Source organism: Hyaena hyaena, unplaced genomic scaffold, assembly GCF_003009895.1.
Source record: "Hyaena hyaena isolate Hyena2069 unplaced genomic scaffold, ASM300989v1 scaffold_385, whole genome shotgun sequence".
In the NCBI taxonomy this organism is placed as follows: domain Eukaryota; kingdom Metazoa; phylum Chordata; class Mammalia; order Carnivora; family Hyaenidae; genus Hyaena; species Hyaena hyaena.
Genome location: NW_024081022.1, coordinates 387,393 through 407,710, shown reverse-complemented (window position 1 = coordinate 407,710; position 20,318 = coordinate 387,393). Strand labels below are relative to the sequence as shown.

The following is a 20,318-nucleotide window of genomic DNA, read 5'->3' as shown; positions in this document are numbered from 1 at the left end:
GGGCTGCGGACGTCACGTGGGTCGCTTCCGTCCTCGCCCGTAGCGTAGGCGCAGGCGCAGCCGGCCGCCGCTGCGGGGATCCTCGGGACCCTTCCGGTCTCCGCGGCCAATCGGTGCACGGCCGAGCGGGCTGACCGACGGGAGCGGAGGGAGCCGCCGCCGCCGCCGCGCAGGGGCGTGGAGGGCAGGGGCGGCCCAGGCCGCAGTTGCAAACATGGCTCAGAGCAGAGACGGCGGAAACCCCTTCGCCGGCCCGGGCGAGCTTGACAACCCCTTTCAGGTGACGCGCCGGCCTTTTTTGGGTAGCTCGGCCGACTCCTCTCGCTCCTGGACGGGCTCACTTGTTGTATTCCCATTCTCGACGTTTGTGCCGAGGCAGGGCCGCCACGTGGGGGTGCCGGTGACCCCAGACCAGTGAGCACCCGGGGGGGGTGCTAACAGAGTGGGGTGAAGGATTTGGGGCAAACGTTGGGGCACCAGCGTGGCCTCCAGCGTGCAGTCCTCGGAGCCACAGGCATTAGGAGAGGCCCCCCGCCGTCCCCCCAGGGGCACCAGGTGCCCGCTGAGCCGCAGCTCTCTGCCCACAGGACCCAGCTGTGATCCAGCACCGACCCAGCCCGCAGTATGCCACCCTTGACGTCTACAACCCTTTTGAGACCCGGGAGGTGAGATTCTGGAGAGCATGGGGTGGCACTCAGGGGAGGGTGTGCCAGTAAGCTCACCCTGTCGGGATGCAGGGGGGTTTCTGCATGCAAAGGAAGAGGTACTGTGATCTTAGCCCCCTGAGAGAGCCGGGCCGCCCTGGGCTGCCGAATCCTTCTGGAGACACCAGGGCCAATCATCCCACTTGAGCGCTCAGTGCTAGTCCTGGCAGGGCCTGAACCACGGCTGCCTCTGGGGAGGCTTCTGTGACGAAAGTAAATTATGGGGCTGGTTGGAGTCCAGGAGAAAACGAGTTATGCTTAGGTGTGCCTTCCGAAGGTGAGCACCAAGGACCAGACCTGTTTGCTCCACAGCAATAGAAAGTACCAAGAGTTGGTTTGTTGTTGTTGTTTTTAAAAAAAAAAAAAAAAAAAAAAAAAGGAAGAGGGGCGCCTGGGTGGTTAGTTGGTTAAGTGTCTGACTTCGGCTCAGGTCATGATCTCACAGTTCGTGGGTTCGAGGTTCGAGCCCCGCATCGGGCTCTGTGCTGACAGCACAGAGCCTGGAGTCTGCTTTGGATTCTGTGTCTCACTCTGTCTCTGCTCCAACCCTGCTCATGCTCTGTCTCTGAAAAATGAGTAAACGTTAAAAAAAATTAAGAAAGAAAGGGCCAATAGCTTTAAAAAGTGGAGGGCATGCATTCGGTGGATGAGTGTCTAGAGTCCTGGCTAAGGACTCAGATGTGAGGGGCGGTGGGGGGTGACGGAGGTGCGGCTCTCTCCGAAGGAGGGGCCCGGAAAGGGGGCCCAGATGTAGAGGTCGTCAGACAGAGCCTGGATACCTGTGTCGGGAGGGTCTGGGCGATCCCTACGGTCTTTTCCAAAACTGACAGCCCCCACCAGCCTATGAGCCTCCGGCCGCTCCCCCGTTGCCTCCCCCGTCGGCTCCCTCGTTGCAGTCTTCCAGAAAGCTCAGCCCCACGGAACCCAAAAACTACGGCTCCTACGGCACCCAGGTAAACGGGATGTGGGGGTGGGGGGTGGGGGCCAGACCTGGGCCTGGGGCTCACATCGCCCCCTCACACACTGGACAGGCTTCTGCCGCAGCAGCCACGGCCGAGCTGCTGAAGAAGCAGGAGGAGCTGAACCGGAAGGCCGAGGAGCTGGACCGGAGGGAGCGGGAGCTGCAGCACGCGGCCCTGGGGGGGGCGGCTGGTAAGCGGGGCCCTGGGCAGGGGCGCGTTGCACACTGTTGCAGGAGCAAAGAGAACATGAGGCATTGGGCTCGAGAGCCACATTGCTGACTTTGAACTTGGGCACTAGTACTTCCTACCTATGAGCTCTTAGGTAAGTTACTTAATTTGGGGGCGCCTGGGTGGCTCAGTCGGTTAAGCATCCGACTTCGGCTCAGATCATGACCTCACGGTTCGTGGGTTCGGGGCTCTGTGCTGACAGCTCAGAGCCAGCTGGCCGCCCCTCAGTTTCCTTACTTGTAAAACGGAGATGGTGTTTGTACCTGCGGGACAGGATTGTTGTGAGGGGGAGACAAGGCCATCCGTGCAAAGTGCTCGGCAGAGCCTGAAAGCTGCAGATCATAGGAAATGCCGTCAGCCCTGTTTTTGCCGCTCCGTCCTGTGTCCTCGGACCCTGAACTGGAGACGGAAGAGAGGAGGTGGGGTGGAAGGGAGGATGGCGATTCCTTTGTTGGTCTCTGCCTCACGTCCGGGCCCCTTCCGCTCTCTGCGCCCTACAGCTCGACACAACAACTGGCCCCCTCTGCCCGCCTTCTGCCCAGTGCAGCCCTGCTTCTTTCAAGACATCTCCATGGAGATCCCCCAAGAATTTCAGAAGACCGTATCCACCATGTACTACCTCTGGATGTGTGAGTAGCGAGAAGCCTTTTCTGGAGGAAGAGTTCAGCCGCCTCTAGTACCGTTACGTCCTTCCTGCCCCGGAGCCCACCCCCGGAGAGCTCAGCAGTTCAGCTCTGCTCAGCTTTTGGGGTTTTTTTAATGTTTATTTTTGAGAGAGAGTGTGAGCAGGGGAGGGGCAGAGAGCCAGGGAGACACAGAATCGGAAGCAGGCTCCGGGCTCTGAGCTGTCAGCACAGAGCCCGACGCGGGGCTCAAACCCATGGGCGGCGAGATCATGACCTGAGCCGACTTCCGACGCTCACCCGACTGAGCCACCCAAGCACCTCTCAACATTTGAGTTTAAGGCCAATTTCACCAGGAGTTTCCCAGGTTACTCCTTCTGTAGTATTTAGAAGATGTTCTCCAGCCTCCAAGTGAAAGCCCGTTCTTGGCCCCCCCCCCCCCCGCCTGCCTCCCCATGTCCCGGGCCGGAAACATTGTCTCAGTTTTAAGTGTCTTCCGAAGAGATGTGTCTCCCTTGTCAAGATGAGGATTTGGGGAGGGCAGGGGCCCCCTTTCCTTGCTCTGCCCATTTGCTGAGGGATGGGGGTTCTGGGGGAAGGGCCCTCACTGCCGACCACGCTCAGCATCCCGCACCTCCATCCCGCAGGCAGCACGCTGGCCCTGCTCCTGAATTTTCTCGCCTGCCTGGCCAGCTTCTGTGTGACGACCAGCAATGGCTCGGGCTTCGGGCTCTCTATCCTCTGGGCCCTCCTTTTCACGCCCTGCTCCTTTGTGTGCTGGTACCGCCCCATGTATAAGGCTTTCCGGTAAGTGACGGGCGGGGCGGGGCGGAGAACCTCAGAGGCCCGCACCTGCTGTTCCTCCCTAACTCTGCTCCCCCCTACCCGTTTTCTTCTTCCCTGCAGGAGTGACAGCTCATTCAATTTCTTCGTTTTCTTCTTCATTTTCTTCGTCCAGGACGTGCTCTTTGTCCTCCAGGCCATTGGCATCCCGGGCTGGGGCTTCAGGTCCGTGAAGCTGCCATGCACCGGAACCCTTTCCTCATCCCGTCAGACCAAGTCAGGCCCCGGGCGCTGGGACGGGTTGTTAGGAGGCGGGGTGTGGTGCTTGTCCTTGCGAAGTGCTAGCTTGATGAGAGAAATAGGACCCACTTCCAGGATAGAGAGCCTGGCCCGAAGTCTAGACAGGCAGAGGTTTGGGGGAGGAAAGGTGCACGTGGTCAGTCTGAGAAGGCTTCCTGGGGGAAGCATGCTAAGCACTTTTGAAGAGGGGCTGACACTCCTCTACAGAAAGGCTTGTGTGGAGCGAGGATGTCCGGAAGGGCTTGCAGAGGCGGCAGCCAGTCGTTCAGAAGCTGGAAGTGAACTTGGAGAGGCTGGATGTAGTTTGGGATCATGGTACTTGGAGAGCCGCCAGCCTGACGGGGGAGCGCCCCCTGGTGGGTGGGTGGGAATGGGGCGTGTTTGCTCGCTCCCCAGCCGAGCGCGGCAGGGGCCCCCTTCACCGCCACCCGCTTCCCCGCTTCCCCTCCGGGCAGTGGCTGGATCTCCGCGCTGGTGGTGCTGCAGGCCAACACGGCGGTGGCCGTGCTCATGCTGCTGGTCGCCCTGTTCTTCACCGGCATCGCCGTGCTGGGGATTGTGATGCTGAAGCGGGTGAGACGCTGTGTTCCAGGTGGGGCGAGGCGTCCCTGCTGATGGACCCCGGGGGGAGTGTGCGCGAGGCGGGAGGGAGCCAGGCGCGGCGGCGGCGGGAGCGCACGGTCACGACCTCTCCGCCCGCTTGCAGATCCACTCCTTGTACCGCCGCACAGGTGCCAGCTTCCAGAAGGCGCAGCAGGAGTTCGCCGCCGGGGTCTTCTCCAACCCTGCGGTACGAACCGCCGCTGCCAGTGCGGCCGCCGGGGCTGCCGAAAATGCCTTCCGGGCCCCGTGACGCCCGCCGGGGCTGCCCCGGCCCTGCCGCGCCTGGGAGCTCACTCAGCCCCCCTCCCCGAGGTCCCTGGGACCTGCGGAGACGCACTGCCCGAGGCCTCCTCTCTCGTGCCCCCGCCCCCACGGCCGTGACTGCTGACCCTGACTTCGGGGTGCGGGGAGCCCACTGTGACCCAGTCTCCGCTGGTCCCGCCACCCCGCAATTAGGCCACACTACTGCCACCTCCCACACACCCCAACCCAGCTTCCCTCCGCTGTGCCAAGGCTGTTGCTTCGGTTATTTAAATAAAAAGAAAGTGGAACTGGAGCTCAGATCCCCGTTTCCGGGAAGTTTTATTGGGAACGCTTTGGAAGAGAGCGGCGTGCGGTGGGGTCCGGGGCGGAGGCAGAACGTTAACTCGGGGGGGTTTTGGGGGGGAAGCTTCGCGACCTAGGGCAAAGTCGCCGCTGCCCCTGCCAGGAGCGCCGCGGGCCGGGGCGCGGGGGGCCGGGCGGGGCCGGGCGGGGCCGGGCGGGGCGGGGCGGGGCCGGCGCGGGCGCCCGCTCCCGGGATGCACCGCGCCGGCCCCGCCCCCGCGGGGCTCCCCCTCCCCGCCCCTGCGCGGGGGCCTGCGGGCGGACGGCGACTCCCGGGGTGCACCGCGCAGGCTCCGCCCCGCCCCCGCCGCCCCCCTGCGCGGAGCCCGCGGGCGGACGCCAACGCCCGGGGTGGGTGCCCCGCGCAGCCCCGCCCCCGCCCCGCCCCCGCCGCCGGGCAGGACCTGCTGCCGCCCGGGACTGGGGAGTGCAGCGAGTCGCGGGGGGAGCGGGGCGCCCCGGCCTCTCCCCGCCAGGCGGTCATAGGCCTCGGGACCCCTCCCCTCTTCTTCCCACTCTCCCCCGCCCCGCCCCGCCCCGCCCCGGGTTCCCGACCGCCGCCTCTCCTCGCGCCTGGACCTGCCCTTCTCGGCGCCCCCGTTCTCCAGGGAGATGCGATGAGCCGGCGCCCCCGCGTCCTCATCGCCTTCCCGGGCACGGTGCCCGTCCGGTGCCCGTGGTGGGGAGGGAGCCCCCTGCGACCCCTCCGCGACGCCCCTCCCTTGGGCCCCCGCCCAGCTGGAGGCCCTGGGCCATGTCCCAGGGGACCCATCCGGGAGGTGGGCTCTAGAGCGAAGAGGGTGGAGAGGAGAGAGGACGGGGCCTCGGGCGCCTCTGAGATGCTCCCAATCGCGGGCGGAGGCCGAGCGAGGCGCAGGCAACCGCGCGGCAGGCATGATGCCCTCGCCCAGTGACTCCAGCCGCTCTCTGACCAGTCGACCTAGCACCCGGGGCCTTACCCACCTGCGCCTCCACCGACCCTGGCTGCAGGCCCTGCTCACGCTGGGGCTGGCGCAGGTGCTCCTGGGCGTCCTGGTGGTCACCTTCAGCATGGTGGCCTCCTCCGTCACCACCACCGAGAGCATCAAGAGGTCCTGCCCGTCTTGGGCTGGATTCTCGGTGAGTTGGGTGCACGGTGGTTGGGTGGGGTAGGCTCCTGGGGCCCCACCCCTCCTCACCAGCTGCCAGTCCAGGAGCTGGCCCCTCCTCCCTCCTCTGGGCTTCTGTTTTCCTATAGGGCTGGGCCCACCCTGGGGTGAGGGGCTCACTCCCGTGCCTCCCCCTGCCAGGCTGAGCCTGTGCCCACTCTGTCCCCAGCTGGCGTTCTCCGGGGTAGTTGGTGTTGTGTCTTGGAAGCGGCCATTCACTCTAGTGGTAAGTGTTAGGGTCTGGTGCCCATTGGGAGGCAGGTGCCCAGCACCTGAGGGGAGGCCCACGGACGCCCTGGAGAGGCGAGCTGGTCGTGCGGTTCGTGCCTGCCAGGCATCAGCGTCAGTGAAGGAGGGCGGGTACCCCGGAGGGCCCCCTCCCTGTGCCTGCCAGGCGTGAATGTCCGTGAAGGAGGGGCCCCACCCGTGGCAGCGGGTCCCCCTGAGGGCCCCGGCCCTGAGCGTGCACCTGCTTCCGCCAGATCTCCTTCTTCTCCTTGCTTTCGGTGCTCTGTGTCATGCTCAGCATGGCCGGCTCTGTTCTCTCCTGTAAGAACGCTCAGCTGGCCCGAGACTTCCAAGACTGCTCCATGGTGAGACTGAGGAGGGAGAGCCAGAAAGGACTGGTCGGGGGCGGTGTGCGGGGCGCCTGGGCTTGTCCTGACTCGGGCTGCCTCGCCCCCCCCACTCCCATGCAGGAAGGGAAGGTCTGTGTGTGCTGCCCCTCCGTTCCCCTTCTTCGGCCCTGTCCGGAGTCGGGGCAGGAACTGAAAGTTGCCCCCAACTCCACCTGTGACGAAGCCCGAGGGGCGCTCAAGGTGAGTGCGCGCGCCCCATTTCAGCCACCCATTACTCCCCCACCATCCTCCTGGTTCTCACCTTTGCCTCGTGGGCCCAGGACGGGGGGGCGGGGGACCCCTCTCCCATCGTCTTTCTCTTTCTTCCAGAACTTGCTCTTCAGTGTCTGCGGGCTCACCGTCTGTGCCGCCGTCATCTGCACCCTGTCAGCTATTGTCTGCTGCATCCAGATCTTCTCCCTGGACCTCGTGCACACGGTGAGGGGGAGCCGGGGTCAAAGCCAAGCAGCTGCGACGAGGGCAGGGATGTATGTGCTGGGAACGGTGGCCGCGGTGCTGGCTTCTGTGCGCCAGAGGCTGCGGGTCACTTACTAGGCACACGTGGCGTAGGGACATGGAGCGGGCCCGCGGGAGGATGAGGAGGGGGAAGGACAGGGAGTGGAGAAGTCTGTGACCCGACCGACAGTGAGGCTACACGTTGGGGGGAGTGCAGAAGAAAGATCCTAGATGGGGATGAGGGTAAAGGGTCAATGTTGGAGTGGGGGCCGGGGCCCGGTGGCAATTCTGGACGGAGATGGCGTCACAAAGCAAGGACTTTCTAGATGACAGAAGAGGAGCTGGTGCTGGCGGGGGGGCGGGCCTAGGAGCTGCCTTCCCGGCCACCCGGCCTGCTGACCTCCTTGCTCCCCAGCAGCTGGCCCCAGAGCGCTCGGTCTCAGGCCCCTTGGGGTCTCTGGGCTGTACTTCCTCGCCGCCAGCCCCTCTGCTGCACACCATGCTGGACTTGGAGGAATTTGTACCACCTGTGCCCCCTCCACCCTACTACCCCCCCGAGTACACCTGCAGCTCGGAAACAGACGCTCAGAGGTGAGGCCTGGCGCGTCCTGCAGGGGTGGGGTGGGGGGTGGGGTGGGGGGTGGGGGCGAAGCTGCAGCCAGGAGTGGCAGGAGGGGCTCTGTGGAGTAGGGCACTCTGCCAGGCTCCTCCCTCTCCGCCACCCCCCCAGCATCACCTACAACGGCTCCATGGACAGCCCGGTGCCCTTGTACCCTGCTGACTGCCCCCCTTCTTACGAGGCCGTCATGGGGCTACGAGGAGACAGCCAGGTGAGAGAGGGTCTCAGTGGCCTGGGGGGCGGGGGACAGAGCCCGAAAAGCTCAGCGAGCTGCTGTCCCTGGACAAAGAGAACAGCAGTTCTCACGGGCCTCTTGGGTGCCCCCCCGCCCCGAGCCCCGGGGGGGGGTACGGGGGTGGGGGCAGCGCAGGGGTGGGAACTGCCCTGCTTCACAGGCGTGGAAACCGGGGCCCACGTAACGGACCGTACAGAGTGACAAAGCGGGACTGAAGTCTGGGTGTCCGGAGCTCTGTCCCACTGGTGGGGTGGCTCCTGACGCTCGTGTCTTCCACCACCAGGCCACTCTGTTTGACCCTCAGCTTCACGACGGCTCCTGCATCTGCGAGCGAGTGGCCTCCATCGTAGACGGTGAGCAAGACGCGGGGTGGGCGGGCGGCCTGGTGGGTCTGGGGAGCCCGGGACTGGAGCGGCCTCCTTCGAGGCAGAAGGGACGCAGAGCCGTCCTGCATGGGCCAGTGCCACCACGCGCCCCTGCCGCCCACAGTGTCCATGGACAGCGGGTCCCTGGCGCTGTCGGCCATCGGCGACCTCCCCGGGGGCTCGAGCCCGTCGGAGGACTCCTGCCTGCTGGAGCTGCAGGGCTCCGTGCGCTCCGTCGACTACGTGCTCTTCCGGTCCATCCAGCGCAGCCGCGCCGGCTACTGCCTCAGCCTGGACTGCGGCCTGCGCGGCCCTTTCGAGGACAGCCCCCTGCCGCGCAGGCCCCCCAGGGCCGCCCGCTCCTACTCCTGCTCCGCCCCCGAGGCCCCGCCCCCCCTGGGGGCCCCTGCCACCGCCCGAAGCTGCCACCGGCTGGAAGGCTGGCCGCCTTGGGTGGGCCCCTGCTTCCCCGAGCTGAGGCGGAGGGTCCCCCGGGGCGGTGGTCGGCCAGGGGCGGCCGCCGCCCCTCCTGCCCGAGCCCCCGCTCGCCGCTTCAGCGACAGCTCAGGTTCCCTCACCCCCCCGGGGCACCGGCCTCCCAATCCGGCTCCCCCGCCACCGCTGCTGCTGCCACGGTCGCACAGTGACCCGGGCATCACCACCTCCAGCGACACCGGTGAGCACCCGCCCCCTCCCAGGGTTCAGGAGTGGGCGGGCGGGCCGGGGTGGGGGTGGGGTCTGGGGCCAGTGATCCCTCAGAGGTCCCTGAGGGGCAAAACAGGCTGAGTTCACTCATGCAGGGGCCTCTTCTGGAGCATTCAGGTCCCGAAAACACGCCATCATAACTGGGTGGCCAAGAGATGTTTTCGGAACCCCAGTTCTGGGGCTGGGCCTGAGTTAGTGACCCACCTTCTCCCAGCCTCTGCTCCCTGCCTGCGGGGGGCGTCACAGCACAGCCCCCGGTGCCCTGGAGCCCCCCAGGAATGAGGCCCTGCACTGGCAGCTTCGCCGGGGCACCGTTCGTCACCGCCCGCACGCGCCAGGAACTGGGGGGGGGGGGGCGCCACGAAAGACACCACCTCAGTCCTTGGCCCCGCGGTTGAGGATGGGGCTTGGGGGCTGGGAAAGCTCCTGGGGGCTGGAGATCTCTCCCGGGAGGGCCGCGGGGTCGGTGGGCGCGTCCACTGGGCACTTCCACGCCTCCCCCATCTCCTCCGCAGCTGACTTCAGGGACCTTTATACCAAAGTGCTCGAGGAAGAAGCAGCTTCTGTTTCCTCTGCAGATACAGGTCAGCCTGTGGTTGGAGTCCAGGGGCCGGGAGGCAGGGCAGTGCTGCCTGGCCTTCTCTGCACCTCCCTTCTCTTCTCTCTTTTCTTCTCTCTCTCTCTCTCTCCAGGGCTCTGTTCGGAAGCCTGCCTCTTCCGTCTAGCCCGCTGCCCTTCTCCCAAGTTGCTACGCGCCCGCTCAGCCGAGAAACGGCGCCCCGTGCCCACCTTGCGAAAGGGCCCCCTGCCGTCGGGCCCTGCCCCTGCCCAGTCCCTGGGAGACCTGAAGAGCAGCTGGCCGGGCCGGGGCTTGGTCACTCGTTTCCTCCAGATGTCCAAGAAGGCCCCAGACCCCAGTGGCAGTGGGGCCCATGGGCTTAAGCAGGTAGGAGCTAGGGGGGTCTGGGAAGGTAACCCAGGACAGCCTGGGGCTTCAGGCTGAACCCATGGCCTCCCCCACGCCGCCTCCAGGTGCCCCGCAGCCCGTGGGGGCGGCCCGGCCGAGAGAGCCTCCACCTTCGGAGCTGCGGTGACCTGAGCTCCGGCTCCTCCCTGCGGCGCCTCCTGTCCGCCCGCCGCCTGGAGCGCGGAACCCGCCCCCACAGCCTCAGCCTCAACGGGGGCAGCCGGGAGACGAGGCTCTGACCCGGGCTTCTGGCTGTGCCCAGCACATCCAGGTGAATGCTGGGGCCACGGCCCCGGCGCCCCATGCACTGGCGGACGCGGAAAGCCCGCTGAGCACCCCCCCAGAAGCGTCCCTGTGCCTCCTGCCTCCGGGGGCTCCCGCCGCTTGTCTCTGCCCCCCTGCACCTGGGGGAGGGCTGCTGCTCCCCGCTGCATGGGCATTCAGGCTGTGGGGGGGGGCCTCGCTGGCAGCCCTGGAAGGGGAAGAGAGTCTTACCCCCCAGCATGAAAGAGCGCTCCTGACTGGACAGAGGCCCCAGGGCCAGGTGGCAGGCGTGTCCCAGCACTTGCGCCCGGGCCGCGTGCCTGTGTAGCGGCTGGTGAGGCACCAAGAGTCCGAAAAATCTGGGGGACTCTCAGCTCTGCCGCCTCTAGCTGCATGACCTTGGGCAAGTTATTTAACCTCAATTGCCTGATCTGTAAAACATTGTGAAGATGAATGTTTGTAAAGCTTTTAATACACTAAATAAGCCTTCAATAAATTTCAACTTTCCCCTTCTCTTCTGGATCATTCTTGGTCACCCCCTGAAATTTGTTCTGGCATCCCTCGTAGTTAAGAAAACTCTCTCAAGATGTTTATTTCCTGCTATCTGTGTCTCTGCTCCTTTTCATAGCAAAACGTTTTCTCTCTTCCTTCCCTCCACCTGAACACTCCAGTCATGCTTCACTCCCACCCCTCCCCAGGCACTGCTCGTGAAAAAGTGTTCAGTAGCCAAAAAGGTAGCAGACCCAGTGGCCATTCCTCTGCCCGCATGTCACTTGACCCTTAAGATACATTTAACCTGGATGATCAGCATCTTTCCTCTTGAATTTTGCCCTTTGAAGACATCGTGCTCTCCCATGTTTTCTCTCTACCCTTTCGATTTCCTTTGCCAGTTCCAACACCTCTGCTGAGCAGTGTAACGCTGGAGGACCCCGGACTCTCCCCTTGACCCTCTTCTGTTTTCTGCTGCAATAGCCACTAGCAAAACCTATAGCTTTAAATACCATCTGCATGTCCCCGGAGGGCTCTCTCCTTGGTCTCTCCAAGGTCTCCAACCTCCGACTTGACACCTCTGCTCGGATGTGCAGCCGGGCTCTGGGGCTCCGCGTGGCCACAGCTGAACCCCTGCTCTCGGCTCCGCGTGGCCACAGCTGAACCCCTGCACGCATCCCCAGCACCTGTTCCCAGCTCGACAACCAGCACCACTGCTCGGCCGGCTGCACATTCCAGAAGCTTGGGAAGCCTCTCGATTGCATCTTTTCCCTCATCCAATACCCCCAACGGTATCCTGCCTGCCTGCCTGCCTCACCAGCTACCTAGTTCAAGCCACCACCCGCTCCCTCCCGGCCTCGGAACAGGTCTATTTCCGCTCTCCGCTCGGGAAAGTGATAGGAAATCATGTCGCACCGAGCCCTGCCGAAGCCTGACGGCTTCCTGGTCTCCAAACTCGGCGCACGACCAGGTCAGGTACCGCCTGTCTCACGGCTCCGGAAAGCTGCCTCCCGAGGGCTCCGCGCCCCTCCTGGCCCCGCACCAGGCCTGCGCCCCCGGCCGTGCCCCCTCACGTCCCCGCGGGGCACCACGTTGTTCTGAGCACCTGCTACTACCCGGCACCAGCTTGGTTTTGGTTTCCCTCACTGCGCTGGGTCTAACTGTCGCGCTACCGCCGGTGCCCGGCGGCCGCAGGGCGCGGACGGGGCGGGGAGGAGGGCGGCGCGCTGCGCGCACGCGGCGTCAGCGGCTAAGCTTCTGGAACAACTCCCCAGCGCGACGAGCGGCCTCGGGGAGTGCCGGGGCGCGGCCGGACGGCCAGGCGCGATGGGAGGGGCTGGGCACTGACTGTTCCCTGCCCCGAGGCTCCCAAAGGAGCCAGCTCAGGAGCGCGGCCCAGCCCCGGCGGGCTGGACTGGGCGAGGGGCTCCGCCTCCCCCCGCCCGTTAGAGCGCGCCGTCGCCGGGCGCCTGGGCGCATGCGCGTCTCTCGCCTTCCGCGCCCTCTGTCGCGTACGCTCCCCAATACGCTTGCGCCCCATCGGGACTATGGCTGGCCAGCGAGAGCAGTCCGTCCCTCAGACAGCCAATAGGCGTGCGGAACGGGCCGGCGGCCCGCCTCCCAGCGGTTCGAGGCCCCGCCCGCGTGCCTCCCAGCGCCTCGCGCGGCTGCGCGCCAGAGCGGCTGCGGCTTCCTGGGCGCAGGCCCCCGGGGCCGCGGTCCCCGCAGTGCCGGCCGCGCGGGGCTTTCCTTCGCTTGCGATCAAGGAGGCGGTTTCGCTTCGCCGACAGTAGGCGTGTTGGATGTTGCCCTGTCGGACTCACTCTTCCCTGCCGGCGTTCGCAGTTCACCTTGTAGCGTCGTTGTTATTAACTGTAGGAATAGTCCTCTTATGCTAAGGAAGCAGAGGGGATGAAATCTTCAAATGCTCTCCGCCCACTTGTTTTCTTGAGAGGTGGGGCGTGAAGAAAGTCTGTATAATTTACCCAATCCTTAGTCATTCGACAAATGTACACTGCGCACAGGAGCAGTGCCAGGCACTGAGGGCGCCGGATAGGGAGCAGGGATAGGTCTTTGGCGATAGGGCGCCGGAGATTTGGGGGCCAGAGACAGGGCGCTGGGGACTGGGGATAGAACCCCGAGAGTAAGACAGCGGGGATAGGGGACCAGGGATACGGCGCTGGGATAAGGCCTCAGGGACAGGAGCCGCGATGAGACACTGGGCATCAGGCTCAGAGGATGGGGGGGCACGGGACAGCCGGGTCCTGTGCTTACCCTCGGACAGAGCAGCCATCGGGACAGTTAAGTACAACGGTGGTGAGCTACACAAAAGGTGTAAGTAAAGGCTGTGATCTTGTTACAGGAGGGCTATGGGAGCTTGCGTGGAGAGAGAATGTATAAGAAGATGGCATGCGAGGGGCGCCTGGGGGGCTCAGTCAGTTCATCGTCCGACTTCGGCTCAGGTCATGATCTCACTGCTCGTGAGTTTGAGCCCCGCATTGGGCTCTGTGCTGACAGCTTGGAGCCTGGAGCCTGCTTTGGATTCTGTCTCTCTCTCAAATATAAAACATAAAAAAATAAAATGACCTATGAGCTGGGTTCTGAAAGAAAGATGAATCGGCGTAAAGGAGGCCAGCTGGAAGTGAGGAGTGTTGTATGCTGAAGGAAGAGTCTGCAGAAGGGACGCGGAGCAGAGGGGAAGAAGCTGATCCCTCTGCCTTGGCACCTGCCCCTTACAGCCTGATTCTACACAGCAGCCAAAGTGATCTTTTAAAAACATAAATCTAATCTCGTCACTTCCCTGCACCAAACTCTCCAGTGAATTTTCATCTGAAAACAAAACTTAGATGCATTACTGTGGTCACTAAGGCCCTGCAGAATCTGGAAACCAACTTTCTCTCCAGACTCACTCCTTACTCGCCCCTCACTGGTTCTGACCAGCACACTCTAGCTTTTATTTTGCTTCGGAATTCTCACGGTCACCCGAAACTATCTGTTTTTCTCTCTTCCACCCTCGCTTGAGTGTGCGCTCCACATGGCCAGAGACTTTATCCTCTTACTCCCTGCTGTGGCCCCGGGCTCGAGAAGTGTCTGGCACGTAGCAGATACTCAAGTACTTGTTGGATTGTGAATTGGGGAGCACGTAGCAAGGGTGCCTAATGCAGGCAGAGGTGTCAAAAAAGAGTATTCATTTTTTTAAGAGAGGAGAAGAAGAAATTCATGGCCAAAGGGAGAGCGGATCTATTATTATGACCTATTAGAGGAAGTGTGGCTGGAGGGTAGCGCAAGTGGAGACAGGAGTGGGCACAGGGCCAGGTCCCATGGCCTCTCTGGAGGGCAACGTGGAGCCACGAAAGGGTCTTAGGAAGGAGAGAGAGTGGAAGTTTCAGAATTCGTATTTTAGTTAGAACATCCAGTTCTTGGAGAATGGATTATAAGAGAAAAGTGGAGGTTAGGAGACCAGGAGAGAGATGTTCTAATAGTTTAGAAGAGAAGTAGTGGGGGGCAAGGGTACAGAGAGAGAACCGAGTCAAAGTTGAGCCCCAGGTTCTGGGGGGATGGGGAAAGAGAGCTCAGGAAGAACGGAGTTGGCGGAGGGCACAATGATCTTGGGACGCGTCTGTGAGACACGCAGAGGAAGGTCTGGAGGGCAGAGTCCCGCCACAGAGTCCATCCCAGGAGAAAGACTGGCTCGGAGGTGGAGATTTTGGAACTAAAGGCAACTAGGAAGTAGCCAAAGCCGTGGCTTGTCTCCGGTGGAAATGAGGGGTTTCAGACACGAGATGCCTGGGCCTGTCCCTGGAGGGAAGACAGAAAGGCTGAGTAGCAAGAAAGTACTGATTCCTCCATGAGTTTTCCATGGAACCCTCCAGTCCACAGACATCCATATCTTCCGTGAGCGTCATCACAACCTTGCACGAGAGGCTCAGAACAGTGCAGAATGTGCTAGCAAGTTTGCCGGTGTTTGGTGCTCGAACCCACACTCCCTGAAGCCTTGACCACATCTCTCTGTTAGGCCTTTCTGGAAGTCTCACCACTGAGTCCAGTTAGCTTCATTCTGCCTCCAGTCCACGGCCCCTGTGCTTCAGACCACACCCCGGAGAGTCTGGAACACGGACCAGCAGAGCCTTGAATGAGCCATGGTAACGTAACTCATTCATTCATTCATTCATTCAGCAAACACTGAGGCCCCTTTCTGTGCTTGCCTCTGAGGGAAGGGTTTCGAGGTTTCAAAGGAATAGGAACCACAATGCTTGCTCTGCAAGGCTCTACCACTTTTGAGGACTGACAGCGCGCTGTGGAGACGCTGGGGGCCGGGTCACGTCGCAGACCTGCACCAGTGCCTGACTCTGCCGCTTACGGGGCTTGTCCACACCCCACTTGTCTCCTCTGCGACTGAAGTCGAGCTAACGGTTGTGATGAGCACGTGTGGAAGACTACTGTTCTCTTGAGAAGATTACAGGATAGTGTGTGGGGTAAGCACGCTTCAGGTCTCGCCGGGCTTCACCAGGTAAGCTGTGCTTAGTGTTTAATTAATCAAGGGGCGCCTGTGTAGCCCGGTGGGTTTAGCCTCTGACTTCGGCTCCGGTCGTGACCTCACGGTGGTTTGTGAGTTCCAGCCCCGCATCGGGCCCTGCGCAGACAGCTCAGAGCCTGGAGCCTGCTTCAGATTCTGTGTCTCCCTCTCTCTCTGACCCTCCCCTGCTCACGCTTTCTCTCTCTCTAAGAAATAAATACAACATTAAAAAAATATATTAAAAAATATGAAACATTTTTTAAAAAGTAAAAAAGAAAGTCAGTTCATCAAACACACGTTATTGTAGTGATCACAGCGCGTCCGCGTGTCCCAGCCTCGCACCCTCACGCCGCGCGCCCCAACCTTACACACCGGTCCTTAGGAGTCAGTTACATCTCAACAAGGCTGGGGGGCTGGGTTGATTAATCACATGAGTGCAGGGCTGAAGACACCCTAGTCGTGAGGGGCAGAAGGGTCAGTAGCCAGGGGCGCTGTGTGCAGATCAGAGGCCAGAGGGGGCAGGGTGCGTCCCAGCGAGGGCAGCAAGGTTCACGCATTCGTCCCCTGGTTAGGACGTCTCCGCTGTGGCTGCGCCGCGCGGGACGGGAAAGGGCCGGGCTCGGATCTGAGCCTGCTGCTGACCTGGGCCTGGGAAGGGACGTCCTGCGCTGGGAGCTGATGGCCGAAGGGCCAGGAGCCTGCTGGCGGGGTGCCTGCCGTCCCGCACCCCCGCGCTCGGGCTGCGCAGCAGGGCAGAGCTGCGGGGCTGGGTCAGCCCAACTGTTTTCGTTCTGCTCGTCGCTTATATTTAGCTCCCAGTCGCCCTCTCCGGTGCTCAGCTAAGTCTTTTAAAAAGTGCTGTGCAGGGGCGCCTGGGTGGCTTAGTCGGTTAAGCGTCCGACTTTCGCTCAGGTCATGATCTCGCGGTTCGTGGGTTCGAGCCCCGCGTCGGGCTCTGTGCTGACTGCCAGCTCGGAGCCTGGAGCCTGTTTCAGAGTCTGTGTCTCCCTCTCTCTCTGACCCTCCCCTGCTCATGCTGTCTCTCTCTCTCTCTCTCTCTCTCCTAGAAATAAATAAAACATTAAAAAAATTAAAAAAAAAAAAGTGCTGTGCGAAGGGGGCGGAGGGATGAGCCTGCGGCCTCTGCCGGCGGGGCGGGGCCACCCCGGGCGGCGGGCCGCGGGCGCCCCCTAGAGGCCGCTCTCAAGACTTGCGTCTTTAGCCGGGTCCCGGGTCCCGACACAGAGGCGTCAGCCGTGCGCGCGGCGGACGTGGGTCCGTCCTGCAGTGCGGAAAGCTGCTGTCCTTCCGCCGGACGTTAGAATGTTCTGCTCAACCACGCGTGCAAAGCAAACAGGGGCGCCTGGGGGGCTCAGTCGGCTAAGCGTCCGACTTCCGCTCAGGTCACCATCTCACGGTTCGTGGGTTCGCGCCCCCAGTCGGGCTCTGTGCTGACAGCTCAGAGCCTGGAGCCTGTTTCAGAGTCTGTGTCTCCTCTCTCTGACCCTCCCCTGCTCACGTGGTCTCTCTCTCTCAGAAATAAATACAACATTAAAAAAATCAGCAAGTGTTTGTGCTTCAAAAGACATCAAGAGGTGACAAGATGACCCACAGAATGGGGGGGGAAATACTTGCAAGTCATATGTCTGATAAGGGCCAAGGATCCAAGGTATATAAAGATCTCCTACAACTCAACACTAAACACACAACCCAATTTAAAAATGGGCAAAGGATTTGAACAGACATTTTCCCAAAGATAACATACAAATGGGCAACAGGCACATGAAAAGATGCTCGACAATATTGGTCACTAAGGCCAGGCGGGTCCCAGCCACTCTGAGACACCAGTGCAGACGCTCTAGGATGGCTCCCAGGGGCATAAAAAAGACAGTGGTGACTGTCGGCGGGGATGTGGAGCACCGGTTGGTGCTGGGGGCGGGGGGGGGGGGGGGGGGGGGCGGGTAAAGTGGTGCAGCTGCTTTGGAAACATTTTGGCTGCTCCTCAAAATGTCAAACACATGGGGCGCCTGGGTGGCTCAGTCAGTTAAGCATCTGACTTAGGCTCAGGCCATGATCTCACGGTTTGTGGGTTTGAGCCCCACATTGGGCTCTGTGCTGACAGCTCAGAGCCTGGAGCCTGCTTCAGATTCTGTATCTTACTCTCTCTCTGACCCTCCCCTGCTCACACTGTTTCTCTCTCTCTCAGAAATAAATAAAATAATTTTTTAAAAATGTCAAACACAGAGCTGCCACATGGCACAGCAACCCCACTTCTGGGAATCTCCTCAAGAAGCCAAAGTATCAGGGGGCTCAGTCAGTTAAGTGTCTGGCTCTTGGTTTCGGGTCGGGTGGTGATCTCAGGGTTCAGGAGTTCGAGCCCCACATTGGGCTCCACACTGGCAGAGGGGAGCCTGCTTGGGATTCTCTCCCCCCTCTCTCCCTGCTCCTCCCCTACTCCAGCAGTCTCTCAAAATAAATAAACTTAAAAACATTAAGAGAGAGAGACGAACGTGTGTCCAAAGACTTGCACGTGAATATTTATGGCCGTGCGATCCATGGGAAGAACCTACGTGCCTGTCAGTTGGTGACTGGGTAAACAAAGTGCGATATTCCCACGCAACGCAATACTATTCAGTGAGAAAAAGTAACAAAATACTGCCATACGCCGTGACATGAATGATCCTCAAAAACATGGTGCTAAGCGAAAGAAACCCAACAGAAAATATCACATATCACACGATTCCATTTATATGAAGTTCTAGAATAGGCTGTCTTTAGGTATAGAAAACAGATCAGTGCTTGCCTGGGACTGGGGTGAGAATGGAGATTAACTGTTGCACAACTCAGTAAATTTACTAAAAACCATTAAACTATACACTTAAAAGGAGAGGCTTTTAGATAATTTTTTAAAATGTTTATTTATTGGGTTGCCTGGATGGCTCGGTCAATTGAGCATCCCACTTCAGCTCAGGTCATGATCTCATGGTTTCTGGGTTTGAGCCCCACGTCGGGCTCTGTGCTGGCAGGTCAGAGCCTGGAGCTGCTTCGGATTCTGTGTCTCCTTCTTTCTCTGCCCTTCCCCCATTCGTGCTCACTCTGTCTCTAAAAAATAAATAAATGTAAAAAATTTAAAAAATGTATTTATTTTTGAGAAAGAGACAGAAACAGAGTGTGAGCAGGGGAGGAGCTGAGAGGGAGGGAGACACAGAGTCCGAAGCAGGCTCCAGGCTCTGAGCTGTCAGCACAGAGCCTCAAGTGGGGCTCGACCCATGAACTGCAGGATCATGACCTGAGCCGAGGTCAGATGTTCAACCGACTGAGCCCCACACAGGCGCCCTGCACCAACGTTTTTGTTTTGATGAGTCCGAATTTTCTTTTTTTCTTCTGTCATTTTGGTTTTGGAATCATATATAAGAAACTATTGCCTAATGAGACTCTAGACTTCAGCTATAAGAAGATGAGATTGTGGGCGACCTTGGGGGGAGGTAAAAATATTTACATGCGGGAAGGACATGACTTACTGAGGCCCAGAGACTCCGGTAGGTGGCCTCCTAGGTGGCCCTAAATGATTCCCGCCTGGTGCTCGTGCCTATGTTTGGTCCTTTGGCACACCCCCCCCCTTCCATGTCACATAGGGAAGCCTGTGTAACCAATAGGTTCTAGAAATGGTGATGTGCGACCCGAGGCTTCTGCCTGGGCCTCTCCCGGATCACTCCCACTGCCTGTTGTGGGGATGCGTGGACAGCCCTGTGGAGAAGTCCGCGCGGTGAGGAGCTGAGGTCTCCCGCCACAGCCAGCCTCAGTCCACTAGGTTCATGTTCATTCGCGGCCCACCGTTAGGTCCCCTCTGAGCCTGCAGAGGACACAGTGCTGCCCCTCATCCGGGCTCCAGTCTCATGAGACCTTAAATCTGAAGCACCCAGCTAAGGTACTCCCGAGTTCCTGACCCACAGAAACTACGTGAAATAATGAATGTTTATTGGTGCATTAAAAAGAAAGAAAGAAAAAGAGGGGCGGCTGTGGGGCTCAGTCTCCTGAGCATCTGACTCTTGGTTTCAGCTCCGGTCATGATCTCATGGTTCATGAGTTCGAGCCTGGAGTTGGGCTCTGCGCTGACAGTGCAGCGAGCCTGCTTCGGATTCTCTCTCTCCCTCTCTCTGCCCCTCCCCCCACCTCTCTCTCAAAATAAATAAATAAACTTAAAAAAATATATAAAAGCCTCAAGGGCAAATCACATTGTGAGAGAAATCGGAAAGATGAGATGATATCTGTGCTAGAAACTTTACAGACAGAAAAGGAAAAGTAAGACACGAGACACTTAACAAACTCTGTGCTTGCAGAGCAGACCAGGGCAGGGGGCAGGGCAGGGGGCAGGGCAGGGGGCAGGGCAAGGGGGAGGGCACGGGGCAGGGCAGGGACCAGGGCAGGGGGCAGGGCAGGGACCAGGGCGGGGGGAGGGCCGGGACCAGGGCAGGGGGAGGGCAGGGACCAGGGCAGGGACCAGGGCAGGGGGCAGGGCAGGGGGGAGGGAAGGGGGCAGGTCCGGGGGCAGGGCAGGGGGCAGGTCCCTCCAGCCTCCCAGCGGGCAGCAACAGGGGCACGTGCTCACTAGATCCTCGGGAGCCCCAAGTGCAGCGCAGTGAGCTGTGGGGTGCCCCCTGCCCCCCTCCTGAGAATGAGGCCTGGCCACACCTCCTTGATAAACAGGAAGACAGGGGTGGGGCCGGTGCGTTGTGGAGACAGGATCGGGCTCCAACGAGCCACCTGCAGCTATACCCGCCGCCCCGCCCCCCATGTGCCGGTGCAGGAAGCCGCGGCCCCCCGCCGGGTGAGCTCCGCACACACACGCGCCCCCACCCTGTTGCTGCAGTGGGAGCCCCGCGGGGGCGGGACACGCCTGCGGGGTCCACTCGCCACCGCCTGGCAGGGGGCAGAGCACAGGCGCGAGGACCCCCAGGCCCCTTCCCGGCCCCTCGGGGGCTGCTGCCTCGGGGACCCCGGGAAGCCCCCCCCCCCCCCCGGCCCCCGGGCCCTGCCGACGCCCTGCCCGGCCTGGCCCACGCGGTTCCCGCTCCGGCCTCCTCCCGCCTGGAAAGCAGGACGCGGAAGGGCTACAGGGCCTCTGCGT

The 20,318-nt window shown here is 61.3% G+C and overlaps 2 protein-coding genes and 1 long non-coding RNA gene across 5 annotated transcripts; 2 read left to right on the top strand and 1 right to left on the bottom strand.

Moving 5' to 3' along the window:
• Positions 1–50: 50 nt before the first annotated feature.
• SCAMP3 (secretory carrier membrane protein 3) lies at positions 51–4,766 on the top strand. Its single transcript, XM_039251472.1, has 9 exons — positions 51–280; positions 588–665; positions 1,535–1,657; positions 1,736–1,856; positions 2,395–2,523; positions 3,165–3,324; positions 3,424–3,525; positions 4,056–4,173; positions 4,307–4,766. The coding sequence occupies exons 1-9, from the start codon at positions 215–217 to the stop codon at positions 4,451–4,453; spliced, it is 1,044 nt and encodes a 347-aa protein (XP_039107403.1). The 5' UTR covers positions 51–214; the 3' UTR covers positions 4,454–4,766.
• Positions 4,767–5,045: 279 nt separating this feature from the next.
• On the top strand, positions 5,046–10,698 carry FAM189B (family with sequence similarity 189 member B). Of its 2 annotated transcripts, none has more exons than XM_039251427.1 (12): positions 5,046–5,928; positions 6,127–6,183; positions 6,440–6,550; positions 6,656–6,775; positions 6,905–7,012; positions 7,446–7,621; positions 7,761–7,860; positions 8,168–8,237; positions 8,374–8,925; positions 9,470–9,538; positions 9,647–9,900; positions 9,987–10,698. In XM_039251427.1, the coding sequence occupies exons 1-12, from the start codon at positions 5,704–5,706 to the stop codon at positions 10,158–10,160; spliced, it is 2,016 nt and encodes a 671-aa protein (XP_039107358.1). In that variant the 5' UTR covers positions 5,046–5,703; the 3' UTR covers positions 10,161–10,698. The 2 variants fall into 2 exon arrangements, with proteins under 2 accessions (XP_039107358.1, XP_039107359.1); XM_039251428.1 differs by having other exon boundaries at positions 5,047–5,928; positions 7,449–7,621.
• On the bottom strand, positions 6,473–11,683 carry LOC120244710. Of its 2 annotated transcripts, XR_005531604.1 has the most exons (4): positions 11,590–11,683; positions 7,127–7,257; positions 6,837–7,000; positions 6,473–6,556 (listed from the first exon to the last, which is right to left on the bottom strand). It is a non-coding gene; the product is annotated as an uncharacterized LOC120244710 (long non-coding RNA). The 2 variants fall into 2 exon arrangements; XR_005531603.1 differs by lacking the exon at positions 11,590–11,683 and having other exon boundaries at positions 7,127–7,465.
• Between the last annotated feature and the right edge of the window lie 8,635 nt (positions 11,684–20,318).